General features: G+C 26.5%; 1 protein-coding gene across 1 annotated transcript in view; it reads right to left on the bottom strand.

Annotated features, from left to right (window-relative positions):
* The window catches only part of LOC100200095 (signal recognition particle subunit SRP72), a 44,823-nt gene that overhangs the window by 26,604 nt on the left and 3,070 nt on the right, over window positions 1-15,149 (bottom strand). The window contains exons 2-5 of the mRNA XM_065793001.1: window positions 12,540-12,654; window positions 11,953-12,079; window positions 1,614-1,679; window positions 110-187 (exon numbers count right to left, since the gene is read on the bottom strand). Of these exons, the coding sequence (XP_065649073.1) occupies window positions 110-187; window positions 1,614-1,679; window positions 11,953-12,079; window positions 12,540-12,654 (386 nt within the window). The remainder of the gene's footprint in view (window positions 1-109; window positions 188-1,613; window positions 1,680-11,952; window positions 12,080-12,539; window positions 12,655-15,149) is intronic.

A 15,149-nucleotide genomic window follows, 5' to 3' on the forward strand; every position in this document is an offset into this window, starting at 1 on the left:
TAAGATTTTATGACAATGCACAAAAACAACATTTGTAATATTTGGTTTGTTTAGAAAACAAACCAATTAAAAAATCAATTTAAACAAATTGTTTTTTTTAAATACTAACTAAATCTTCATTTTTCCACATTTTTGATGCTGCAATAACAGCTGCCATGTTAGCTTCTCTTTCATTACCAAATTCATCCTAAATTATTTATTGTAAAATTTAAAAGTATTATCAAGTTAGTAAATTTATAAACTAACTTAATAATATATTTATACTTTTTATTAAAAATCTTATATTAGTAATAATCATTGAGAAAAGATTAGTAACAACTGATGAAAAAGTATGGAAACTAAAGACACAACACACAGTCAACCTTTCTTTTAAATAAATAATAAACAATAACTAAATAAAGTAAGAAAAGTTTTGAACATATTTAATTTATTTATCATCAAAAACTGAGTAATCACATAAATATGCGTATCTCAAATTTGGTAATATTGGTGTCCCAAGGATGGCAAATGATTTTTTAAGAATACAATGACTGAATTTATGTTTGACAAATCGAGTAAAACTAAATAAGTAAAAAAGTCTTAGTGTAATGAAAATCTTTGCAAGAAGAACAGTCTAATTTGTTATTTGTTTATATATATTTCTCATACTTGACCATAAATTTTAACCTTCTCATATTTAACCATGTATATTTAACCTGATTGATTTTAATTTTCAGCACATCATTATTACAGATTGTTTAATAAGCATATTTTGCTTTTTCCCCAGAATTATCTATCGTTAAAACCTATAAGGCTTTTATTCCACTATTTTATTTTACTAAAATTGAAACTCCTACTAAAATTTAAAAATATGTACGTTGTGTACATTAAAGTTGTTTAAATAACAGAAGTGTTAATTAACACAATTGGTAATAACACATTTTAATAACACAAGTGTATATCACAACCAATTTGTAAAAAAAAAATAATTTAATTTTACATAAAATTGCTGGTAAAAAAAATTAACTATTGCTTCATTTTTTTTTTCTTACAATAATAAAGGTTTTTAGTTTATTACTTGCTAACTTTATAAAAATAAAAAACAATTTGCAAAACTGTCTGTCAAAGAAAATCTTTTTATTCATTTAGTCATACACTTTTTGAACCTGGAACAACAAACACTTTTTGAACCTGGAGTCCTTAGGTATAATGACGGCAAGAACTTCGGGCTTAAAAACAATATGTTTCAAATCATTTAATTTCATGATTTTTTTTTATATAGCAGATCATAAGTCAGCCAACATGTTTAGAGTCTTTTAGAACCAGAAACTAGAAAAAAGTAGAGATATAAAGCTGGAGTCCTTTTGGGACTCTGCATCCTTGATTACTAGATTTTTTAAAACAGTTTATCTAATTCTTTTTTTATTATATAAAAAAAATATAAAGATAAAGTACAGTCTCTCTAATTCAAAAACCTCCAAGTCACCACAAAGTGTTACTATAAAAAATTAATTTTTTATAATTAGAAAATCCCTTTAATTTGAACTTTAATTTCCCAATATAAAATTCGAGTTAGAGAGATTGTAATGTATAAAAAAAAATTCATTCTGGTCATAACTTGCATAACTACTTACAGCAGAGTTTTTGATGACATTAATGTAAAGATCCAAACAGCTTGAATATGACTCCAATCTGTATTCCTACATAAGAAAAAGTTCATTATTATTATTATAACTTAACACTTTTTTAATATTAATTTTTTTTTTTTAAACCAAAATACTTAACTATGATTATAAACAATTTTGATTATAAAGTGATTTACATTTTATATTGGATTTATATATATATATATATATATATATATATATATATATATATATATATATATATATATATATATATATATATATATATATATATATATAATGACTAATTGCCAACCTTAAACTGTTAGAGGTTGGCAAAAAAATTTCGACACAAAGGTCTTATCATAACACATAGAAACAAGGTTGGCAAATTTTTGTGGATCTTAAACATTTTTAGGTTGGCTTTTAGGTTGGCATTGCTGAATGCCGACCATAATTCTGAGGAAGTACATATTTATTTACATATATAAATATTTTTATATATACACACATATATACAGATGGGTGGACATACGAGACAAAAAACTGCACTCGCCTCTTGGGAAGGCTCGCCGGGAGAAACTCATTGCGCATGTCATGATAAAGGTACTTATGCTCTTAAATGTGCTCAGGTAATTAGTCCTAATAAGCTGTGAATGGTTCGAAACTTAATTTAAAAATTAATAAGCCCATCCTGCTACTCAAGAAGGTACTGCTGTGAAGGCAAAAAAAAAAAAGCCTGCAGCTAGTAAAAACTTTAAATTTTTTTTGAACAATTAAAAGTCTTTTTTGCTATATTTATAAAATGTATTGTGTTAAGGGGTGGATTTGAACCCTCTAAAAACGACACAGATGATAACATATTAAATCACTGAACTATAAAAGTTATGCATTTAATAGTAAAACAAACTGTTTTATAAATCTCTTATAAGATCTATGTATATGCAAGGTGTTAGCCAGGAATATATTTTTTTACCGTATTTTTGCGATATTGGAAATATTTATTGTCATCGCTCTACAAAACATTAAGAATTTAATCAAAATTGTCCTGTTAATTGAAAAAAAAGGAGAAAAGATTATTGAATTTTTGGAATTTTAAACCCATTGGAAATTCCGCAGCACACGTGGCGCCATTGGGTTGGCTAACATCCTGATGTGGAAAAGGTGCGTATGATAATTTTTTTTGCTCTTGAAGCAATTTTTTTAATGAATTGTTTTTCTGACTAAAAAATATTGAAGTAAATAAAGAATAAGTATATAAATAATCAATGTGGAATAGATAAGTAAGGTTGGTTTATGTTTATGAAATGGTTGGTTTAGTGAAGACCTGTATGTTACTGGTCCAGACAGGATATATATATATATATATATATATATATATATATATATATATATATATATATATATATATATATATATATATATATAAGGAAAAAGTATAGAAAAGGTTGGTGTGAAATAGACTTACAAAGACCAGTATTTTTATGGTCCGGTCAGCTAGTATACAATAATAAAATTATTATTAAAACGTGTACATGAATTAAATGCGAAAGAAGATCTGCTAAAAAAAGTTCCTGTGGGTATATAAAATCTCAAATTTTTGTTTGGTGGCACCTGTAAGCTTGCGCACAGAACAAAAATCAAAACTATTTGATACTTTTTTAAATGATAAATCTATAACATTTCTGCATAGTTTTTTTGTTTTTTTAATTTTTGTTTAAAAACTGACCAGTACTTTTCCAAATTTACCAGTAACTCTCAATTCTGGTAGGTTTGAAGGATTTGCTGTTAGGCATAACTTTCGCATCATTTTCAGGCCTTGTTAAGAAGCCATAGGGCATTTGGATTTTACATAAGAAATGGCGATTTCTTGTACGCATTGAGCAACTTATGTTACGCAAAAACTTTTTTAAATTATTTTATTTAAACAGTCTTTTAGAACAGTTTATGCAAAAAACATCAAGCTGCACATAATAGTGGTTGTTTGCACCTTGTTGGGAGTGAATCAGAATAATAATAATAAAAAAGCTGCAATTGTTGTAAAAAATATTTGTGGAACATTTTTTTTTTTATTAGATAAAAAAACAGATAAATAAATAAACTTTTTTCTATTTTCTGTTTTTGAAAAAATTTTATTCTTTTTTTTTATTTATTAAAATTTATTTTATTAAATTTAAATTAAGTTTATTATTAAATATTAATAAATATAAATTTAATTTATTAAATTTAATTCAAATTCATTAAAAATTTTTAAAACTCTCCATTTTACAATTTTTTTTACGGCTAAAATTTCCAAACTATGTTAAAGTAATTTTTTTTAATAAATCCAATTCAAGTTACTTTAAAACGTTTGTATCATATATAACTTTTATTTTAGATTTCAGTTTTGAAATTGCTTTTTAACAAAAGTTTTTTTTTAATCATTATTTTTTGAATTGATCAAAACCGAACATAGATTAGAAATTAGTTTATGCGAAGATTTTTTAAAGCCAAAATGTTAAAAAAAAGTTGTTAGTTTTTATTTATTTTTTGACCGTTAATGTGATCCCTTAGTGCCAAGACAAATATGTGTTCATATCATAAAATTCCTTTAAAAATAAGTTTCATATTAATCAAACTTTCCAGAACAAATTATTTATTGAGATAACACCATTTTTTTTTCTTAAAGGTAAGTTCTCTTTGATTTTTTAAAAAAAAAAAAAAAACTGGTCTGATTAATGCACTTTTATAGTTAATAAATGACATCAATACAAAAAAAGTTTTTTCAAATAACTTAAACTCAAGTTATAAATGTTATGTTTGGGTTTTCCCTTTGCAGTTAATTGTTATGTTTTTATATATTTTTTAAAACGAACCAATCTTTTATTATAACTGAACAAAAATAACACGATCAATAAGTAAATGCTTTAAAAGCCCAACTAATATTTATTTTATTAAAAAAAAAAAAACTAATTTTAGTGCTATAAATATAAGATATGTAAATTTCAAAATTATACTTATATTTGTCAAAAATAAGTTCTGCTAATAACATCTTAAAACCAAAAATACTATTATTTTTTTTGGATTTAGTAGGAAATATTGAAAATATATTAGGTTTCACGGTAAATGAAAACAAAATATTTTAATAGAAATAATAAAAAAAAAACACAAAAACAAAGCAGAAAACTTTTATTTTGTCAAAAGTTTCCAGTTGAATCAAAATGTTTTAGGTAGTGTGAATCTTTTTTTATAAAAGGGGAAAACCCAACCTAATTGTGTAATTGTGTAGATCGTATAAAAAACTCTGCGATAAGTACATTTAAATCCCTTTAAGAAATTCAACCATAAACAATAGCCCTCTCATTTAAAAAAAAAATAAATCATAAGACAAATGTTTTAAAGGAAAAAAAAATAAGCTTAAATAAGTATAAGATTTTGAAATAAGGAAACTTTTTTTTTCAAACAACATTTAAATTTAATTTTTAATTTTTTTTATAACAATATTGTTTAATTTAAAGATATTTTATAAAGATAAAGACTTACAACAATTTTTAATGTTGTTTCAAATTAAATTTAAATAAAAATGTGGTACTTTAAAATAAGCAACTGATGTAATTAAACTTTTAACGATGTAAATATCTTTATTGTGTATTTTACATTTATTTGTGTTACCATTTTCCGTTACTTAACAAATCTCATAACAAGGCCTGATTGTGTTTATACCATTCCAGAGCCCCTTTATTATAACGACTTTAAGCTAAATCAGGACAGAACACATGTCTACTATCATATGATTTAATGATAGGTAAAAGACATTTTTGTAAACACTTTTTAACATATTTTATCAGATAATGTGAACATGCAAATGGCAAGGTTTTCTTTGGCACTTATCATGTTTTGTGTATTTAAATTTTTTATCTGCTTTTCCTCTATATTAGGTAATATAATAGACAGCACTAGGAATTTACTGATAATTGTAATTGATATAAGTTTTATCATCTTCAATAATAAAGACATTTTTAGAATAAAACGGTCATACAACTTTCTGTAGCTGGTTCTTTTATTTTTTTTTGAACTTCAGAATGGTTGGGCACTTTTTGTGATTTAAAAGAATAAAGGCTATGTTATTTTGAACATTTACAACAAAGCTATGAGAAAACTTGTATCTTTTTGTGCGTTCTCTTAGTAACTGTTAACCAGTTTTCTAATCAGTTTATATTTTTATCTTGAAAACATTCCTTTCTTCCACCACCAAATTTGTATTTTATTGATTTTGTTTGGAAAAAACATTGAATATAATAACTGAAGGTGTAGGGATGTGTTTGCAACTCTTTTGCTATTTAATTGTAGCTTCTCTTCGGATTTTCCAGATATTTGTGCAAAATTTTTTCTTCTGTCTTTGTGTGTCTTTGAATGTCTTCTTCTTTTGTCATTTTTAAAACTTATTTTAAGTTAAATGCTAAAACATTTTTTTGAAACTGCATTATGTTGTAAACATAACACAATTAAAAAACCACATTTGGATACTGTTATTGACTTATCTTTCAAGAAAAAATATGAAACTATATCTTTTTGAATAGCCAAAAATCAAACTTTTTAGACCACTATGCACTAGTGCAAGTTTTTAAAATTGATTACACAATACTTTTAGAAAACACAAATTTGTTTAACTTATGATTAAATTTCCTATCGGAGATAATTTCTAATGCATTTTAACACTCGTCATTTAAAATTTTTATATATTTTGTAATTTAATTAACTATAAATATAAATAATTTTATGTTATACAACAATATATAATAAATTAAGTTTATAATTTTTATTAAGTTAAATGTTTTAGGCATTTTAAGTTTTTCAAGAGACAAAAGTATGAATTAAAATATTCAAAGTTATACTGTCTAATAAAATTTAGAATGATAATACACAAAATCCATACTTTATCAGGTTACAAAAGCATTAATACTTCAGTAGAAATCTAAACTTGTTATAATTTTTTTTTATGAGATATGATCAATTATTAGATCTTTATATACAACAATACCCTAATATTTTTCTAATAATTTTATATTCTTTTTTAATAATTACCTTTTTTTAATTAATTGTAACTCTTCTAATGTTCTTCAAGAAATTTCATATAAAGTATAATTATTTGTTAATTCCATATTTCAGATTTATTTAAAAGGGAAAAGAAAAATTAAATAACAAATAAATATTATTATAAAAATTAAATAACAAATCATATAAAACATTTTTTTATGTATGATATATAGATTTAATTTTTATAATATATAATCTTATTTATATTTCATGTTATTTTACTTTTATAATGATATTATCTATATAGTAAAGTAAATTTTTTATTAAGGATATGAAAAAGATCCCCAAGTGGCAAGACAAGTTGTGTTCATACTAAAGACAATGTTTAAAAAAAAACATTTGGGATAAAATTTTTTGATTAAAACTCAATAATAAACGCATATATTTAAAACAAAAGTTGTTGTTTCAGCCTTCTCCATTCTCCTTCTCCATCCATAAATTATGCAATCTGCAGACTGCATAATTTATTTGTGTGCATTTAATTCATAACAGTTTCAGTATATAATGTCATTGTGGATTTTTTTAAAAGATATTAAAGTACTTTTTTTTTTGCCAACCAAAAAATCATTTGTATAATATTTTGCTAAATTCTAAAAATTATTCATAATGCAATTAAAAATAAAACAATATATTAATATAAAATAAATTAATATATCTTTTATAAAAAATATTTTATAAAAGATAAAGAAAAAGATTTTATAAATAAGTAAATATATAAATTTATATATTTACTTATTTAACAATTTTTTGAAATAAGCATTATTTGTTGATTGTATGAGATGGGATTAAATACATTACTTCTTCCTATTAGACATTATATTAGTGTAGTACAGTGGATGCTCTATTACTATAATATTGAGACGCAGTTATCTAAATAGCGGGTTATAATCCGCCATTGGGACCTTATTTTAAATAATTTCAGACTTTTTATTCAAAGTAGTTTTATGTTTTTTAACAACCATTGTTGTTTATTCATAGTTACAATACACTATGCTGATGTTACTTATAGTTTACTTAAGTAGTCACAGTTGTGTGTATATATACTGACTAACTTTGGGGATAGTTTCAAATAATAATTAAAAAGTAAGCAAAACAAAATTTTATTACTTCAAGTAAAACTTCAAGTAGATTACTTCAAGTTTTAAAACTTCAAGTAGATAAAATAAATAATACAAACTTTACAAATTAAATTTGATATAATACATACTTACACAGACAAATAATATATATTTTGTTGAGATGTGAAAGTAAATAACTTTTTAATATAAAAATCTAGATAAAGATTTATACTTACAATTGTTAAAAATAAGTCACGCTACTGAAATCTCGTAACCAAATATATTATTTTATTTTTAATTGCATCACAAAATTTTTTTGGGACTGTGTAAAAAAATTATACAAATAAATATGAATTGGTAATTGTGGCAAAAAAAACAAAAAAAAACTACAATATCTTTAAACCCACAAGGCTGCAAGCAACCACTAATTAGAGTCGGAAGTTCCCGGAAGAGAAAAGACGAAGATTGTAGAGCAAAATAACTACTGACAGACGACATAAAGGATTGCAAATTTTATCAATCAGGAAAGCAAGATAAAGGAAGCGAATTCCAAAGAACAGATGTTTGAGGAAAAAAACATGAGGAATAAGTTTTTGGAATACTTAGGAACAGTCACAGAAAAAGAACGAGACCTAATTGAATGACGAGTAACACGAGAATGACTTCTAGTAGATGGCACAAGAGACGCTAGCTCTATAGAGCAGTGGCCATTATAGCATTTGTAGTAAAGAGAAAGAGAAGCAACATTATGACAATGAGATAATGGTTGGAGATTGGCTGCAAAAGCAGGTCAAACTATGTCTAAAATGCGCTTTTGCATCTTGTATCAAAGAGAAAGGCGATCATTAGAAGATCCGCCCCATGGCAATGGTATTCCATACAAGACCGGATTTGAGATTTATAGAGATAGAGAATAGAATCTGGTGTAAGAAAGTGTTGAGCTCGATAAAGAGATGCAACCTTAACAGATGCTAATTTTGCAACAGATTTGATATATGGTTTACAAGAAAGATCGGAAGTAAGAGTTAATCCTAGAAGATGAAAGGTAGATGACTCATTGAGTACATTACCGCTCATAAATGTAGGAAGATCTAAGGTATTGTGATAACGATTGGCTGAAAAAAAATGAGTTTTATCTGAATTAAAATTCACCAGCCATTGTGAGCCCCTTGCTGTAGCAGAAGTGAGATCATTTTCAAGCTCAAATGCCCCCTCCAAGCAATCAGAGTGTTGGCTTCATGACAAGAATCAATGGTGGTATCATCAGACAACAATGCCATCTTAGACGTGACAATATCTGGAAGATCGTACACAGTAAGAAAAAGCTTATGGAGAAGACCATTATGCTAAACTTTTTCAAAAGCTTTAGAAATGTCAAGAGCAATGGCCTTAACGTCTCCACCTTTATCTAATGCACAATAAAACCTATTAATTATTACTGTTAGCAAATCAGTTAAAGAACAAGAAGATCGAAATCTATATTGATGATCAGAAGGTATGGTATTAGATTCAAGATAAGAGATAAAGTGTTTATCAAATAAAGATTCAAAAACCTTGCTTATGATAAGAAGAAGACTTATGGGACGGTAGTTAGATGAAACAGATCGCTCTCAAGAATTTTTGAAAACAGGGATAACAGATGCCACTTTGCAGCAGGCTGGAAAGCAAGACTCCGATAAGTACTTGTTGAATAGTTTTAAAAGTATAGACGACAGCTCCCGTGAACACTTCTGCAAGACTATAACAGATATGTAGTCCGGCCCACAAGCTGTAGAAGAGTCTAAGCAGGATATCACTTATGATACGAATGTCAAGCAATGGATCAACCTGTTTGACGGCTAAATCAGGTAGAACGCAACTAGTGGAATCAAGAGATGATATTGATGAAAAGTGCTTAGCAAACAATTTAGCTTTGTCTTTAGGTTATGTGAAAAAGTCTGAACCATACAAGACATGTGGAATTACAGATTTGCCCTTATTATTGATACTATTAAAGACTCTCCAGAAGTCACGAGAGCCTTATTTTTGTGATGAAATCCGAGATTTCATGACCTGAGAATAGCGGGCTTTAGCGTTAGACAAAAGCTTTTTACAATGGTATGGAAGTAATGGTTTCGATTAGCATTTGCAGCAGCACAATATGAGGAAAACCATGGAGAAGAGTGAGGGAATCATCGAGAACCATCGAGAGGGAATAAAAGATTCCATGCCAGCCTGAATCCATGAAGTTTTGTAAGAAGCACATTTGTAAGCAGGAAGACGAAAGATTTCTACCCAAGGGCCACAGAAAGACTATTTGAGTTAGGGATTGAGAAAGACAAAAGTTGAGGGCCTTAACGCCAGCAGAGCCACTGACACTAGAGCCAAGTCATTAGGTGTGATGAGCATTAAAGTCACTGACAACAGCAATATTGGATTATAGGTAAAGAGAGAGGGCTTGATCAATATGATCAGAAATAACATCAAAAAGAGCGCAGTCTTGAGATGAAGGAAAGCGATATAGAACAATGAGAAAGGTGATAGAGTGAAGTGGTGCTAAAGAAAAGCACATAAAAGAATAGTCTGTGGGTTCAAACCTAGTTTCACGAAAAATGGGTGAACTCTTACCAATGTAAATGCCCAGGTCAAGCATATGACTATTGGAACCTTTAGGAATTAAAGGAGGATAACCATCAACACTAAGATCACAAGATGAGACAGCAGAACTTAAATTAGTCTAACAAAGAGCAAGTAGGTCTGGTGAACTTTGCAAGAGATAAGACTCAACAGAAGTAAAGTTACTTCGAAGGCCACAAATATTAGTGAATGATAGGTTTAGAGAACTTGGTGATGATGATGGTTTTTTGTGTTTTATAGTTTTTGGTACTTTATTTATTTTTAAATTTGTTAAAGAACTTTACTTAAAGCATAGACAGTACTCAGCAGGGATGCGGAGTCCCAAAAGGACTCCGACTTTTTATCTCTACTTTTTCCAAGCCTGTAGTGTCCAGAAGCTCTAAACACGTTTGCTGACTTATTATCTGCCATAATAAAAAAATTCATGAGATTTAATGACTTGAAACTTATTGTTTTTAAGCCTGGAGTCCTTGCCGCCATTATACCTAAGGACTCCGGGATCAAAAAACGATTATTCCTCTAACCTAAAAGTCTTAATTTTTTTCCTATTAGTAGTCCATAAACTTATTTATACTTTTAGTGCTCCTGTATACCAAAAACTAGGATACAGTAATCTTTTTGTGACTTTCAAATCAGGAGTATTTTTTGGGACTCCGCATCCCTGGTACTTAGTGCACTGTTTAATAGCCCAAGCAATTGCCTTATTACTATTAATAAACCCTAAGACATAACTAAGGGCTCTAAATGTGGTCTCCGCAATGCACACCAAAAGTACAAACAGGGACACCATCCATGCTCAACATGGCACTGTTAATACTTTAATATTTTTCAGCTGTTGATGGAATCAGCCTCTCTGAGAGCTACCACAGAGTTCGGGAAACCTGACTACCAGCCAGCCTCAGAACCATAAAACTAAGCTTTAGAGCTGTACCCTCATTAGGAGATAATAGAATGAGTTGCCTAGTCACAAAAATAGAGACATAAGCAAAACCCATGCATTGAGTCAAGAAGATCCAGCATTCAACAACCTAAACTGGAAACAATGTATTAAAAATACATCTGCGCCAACCTAATAGATGAAGAAGGGGTGCGAGGCTGGTCAACAGATGTTTACAAGAATCTGCTTACCCTTTAAGTCTTTGCCTAGGAGGCCTTCTACAAGACAGTAGCTGGATGCATTTAACATCGGCCCAAGATGAGTATTTTTTTCAAGACACCATCTCTAGCCTTTCCTTAACCAAGAGCCCTAAGGCAGGTGGTATTTTATGTCGGAGTTGGCAACCCTTACCTTTGCCTAAAAAGGCATATCCTACAAGGCAGCAGGACATCAAGCAGATTGTACTGGGTTACATGTTACCAGTAGCAGGATAACCTGACCTGATAAAACATCATATACTACTCATTATACTATTATATTACATACTATTTATTATACATTATTTATTATCTAGTTTTAATCAAAAAATTTAGCCCAAACATATTTTTTTTAACATTTTCTTTAATATGAACACAACTTGTACCTGATCGTTTATTTTATGAAAAAAAAGTTTGAATTTATAAACATAAATAAATAATATTATAAAGCATAGTATAATTACCACTTGGGCTAAAAGCTCTTTTTCCTTCAATCCAAGATTTCCGATACCGGAAAGAATTAACTTTGCTTCTTGCAATCTATTTAACCTGTACAAGCAGTAGCTTTTCTCGAAAGGTATGGAAAGAAGTCTAAATAAATACATTTTCATTAAATAAAAATAAAAATATAATTTATGTCATACATATATATATATATATAAATATATATATATATATAAATATATATATATATATATATATATATATATATATATTTATATATATATATATATAATTATAATCTTAGTTATAAACTAATAGTTATAATATAAGTTATAAATAAGATATAATGATAACAGACCTCGGCAGGAAGGATGAGTGATCGCTCTGCTTGAATGCACTTATAATACTTTGTACCAACAACTTGCCCACGGCTTTAATTCTTTTAGCGCCTATTTAAAGTATCTAAAAAGCTGTGGGCAAGTTGTCGCATTAAAAAACTATAACCATGGTCAGGCAGAGCGATTGATTGCTTGCCGTTGCTGCTTAGGCCTGTAATAATATTAATAACGTTAATGATAATGATAAAAAAACTCAAATAAAAATTTACTGTTTCTTTTCTGCAGATACAATGACATCATGTGCTTCTTGGAAAAAAGATTGTTGTATCAGACAAACTATTTTGCATTTAATTGCATCAATATCATTTGGAAATGCTTTTAATACTAAATGAAAATAAAGAAAAAGTTTTGTAAATTATAATGCAGGCCTTGTTATGAGATTTTGTTGCGTAACACAAGTAAATGTAACTTTAATCAATATACACATTTATATCATTAATAGTTAAATGACATCAGTTGCATTTTTTTTAAGTATTGCATTGTAATTAAATTAAATTTGAAACCATATTAAAAATTATCTAAATATCATTAAATTAAACAATATTGCTATTAAAAAAACTATCAATGAAATTTAAATATGTTGCTTGAAAAAAAAAAAAATCCTTATATTAAAAAACTTATACTTCCTATTTATTTCTTAAAACATTCATAACATAAAGTCTTATGTTTGCTTTCTCATAATTTTGCTATTTTTTAAAATAAGGGAGCAATAATTGTAGGTAAATTTTTTAACAGTCAAAAAAATAAATAAAAACTGTCAAAAGATTTTTTTATTATTATTTTGGCCTTAACAAAATTTTCGCCTACTACTCATAAACTATTTAATAATTTCTAATTGAGGTTTATTCTATGGTCAATCTAAAAAATTAACGATAATAAAAAAAATTATGTTAAATTTCAAAACTAAAAAAATCATCTTTTTATAAATTTGTGACATAAAGTTTACTAAAAAAATTCTTAAAAATAATTTTGCCTACAGGCTTAATTAAGGTTTATCAGACAATGCATTTACATACCTATTTATTCTATTTTAAGTCCATAGTTTTATCATGAATTTTAGAATATGCAAATGATTTATATCAAATAATTTTATAGAAAATAAAACACTATTTACCTTTACTTATTTATGGCTTAAAACCATTAAAAAAAGATAAAGCCAACTCTGAAAAAATGCTTCATTAAAGGCATTGAATAAAATACCAAATCAAGATACTGTTTCAAAAATATTTTGAAAAACACAGGTATTTATATTACAAGTTTAGCTGATGTACTTATTTATTCCTAGGTAATGAGAAAGAAAAAAAAATGATTCAGTGACTTGTCTGAATATGAAATTCTTAAAATAAGAAAAAATAACTTTCTTGCATCATTGAAAAACATTGATAATTATGTGCCCAAATTTATTTGCATTATTTTATTATTATTAACCATATGCCAAATGATATAAAATCACAAAAAATTAATTAATTAACATCAAGAATGCAAGTGACGATATTGATATTATCAATCAAAAATGAGCCAAAACAATAAAGTCTATTAAAGTTCCTTTATCGTACCACAAATAATAACATTAGTATAATTAAACTATAATACTAAGCAACTTTTCCAGAACTAAATAAAATCATTAAAAAAACTGCACAAATTAAACCTATTATAGTTCATTATGGCATTACAAAGCGAGAAAAAACATTGAAAAGGCTGACAAAGGAAACACTTAAGTTGTAGAGGATTTAAATTATTATAACAACAAACTTGTTTATCAATACCAACTTTTTTCTGGTACAAAAAATAAGTTCAGAATCAGATAAAATAGTTTTTCGCAGTTTAATATGATATGTAAACATATCACACAGTAATGAGATAAAATATATTACAAAATTTAAAAGTAATTTCTATACAAATCCCAAATAAAGTGATTGACAATAAAATGAAACCACCAGGTACATTTTTTTAACATTTTTTATTAGAAACACTCACTTCTCCAAGGTAAAATTAAAAATGTAATGAGTTTAAATATATATATATATATATATATATATATATATATATATATATATATATATATATATATATATATATATATATATATATATATATATATATATATATATATATATATATGAAGACCTCAGTGGAAAAACCGGCGTTGTCACATTTAAAAAGTATTGAGAAAGTATTTGTTGATCATTAATAAATGTCTTTATTTAAAGCAAAGAAAAAAAAAAAATTTTTTAATTTATAAAAAATTACAAAATGTTTTGTTTTGAATAAATTTTAAATAAAATAATTATAATATAAATTTTTTTAAATTGCTTAGTTTTATTTGCTTTAAATAAAGACTTTTATTAATGATCAATAAATAGTTTCTCAATACTTTTTAAATGTGACAACGCCGGTTTTTCCACTGAGGTCTTCATATATATATATATATATATATATATATATATATATATATATATATATATATATATATATATATATATATATATATATATATATATATATATATATATATATATATATACATATACGCATACATACACATACACAGTTATGTTATAAACACAGGCATTCAAGATTAAAACTAACTGACAAAGTAAATGACAATAAAATCCTTAAAAAATATGTAAAAAAAGAGATTAATAAAGATTAAAGAGATTTTTAACTAAATTAGACAAAAACATCAAAGATAACCCTAAATGTGTTTATGCATAAATAAATAAATAAATAGTAAAACAGTCATAAAAGATTCAATTAAAGCACCGAAAACTGTTAATAGTTTAACTATAAAAAAGGAAATAGATACTGCAAGTTATGTA

This window comes from Hydra vulgaris, chromosome 03, assembly GCF_038396675.1.
Source record: "Hydra vulgaris chromosome 03, alternate assembly HydraT2T_AEP".
Lineage (NCBI taxonomy): Eukaryota > Metazoa > Cnidaria > Hydrozoa > Anthoathecata > Hydridae > Hydra > Hydra vulgaris.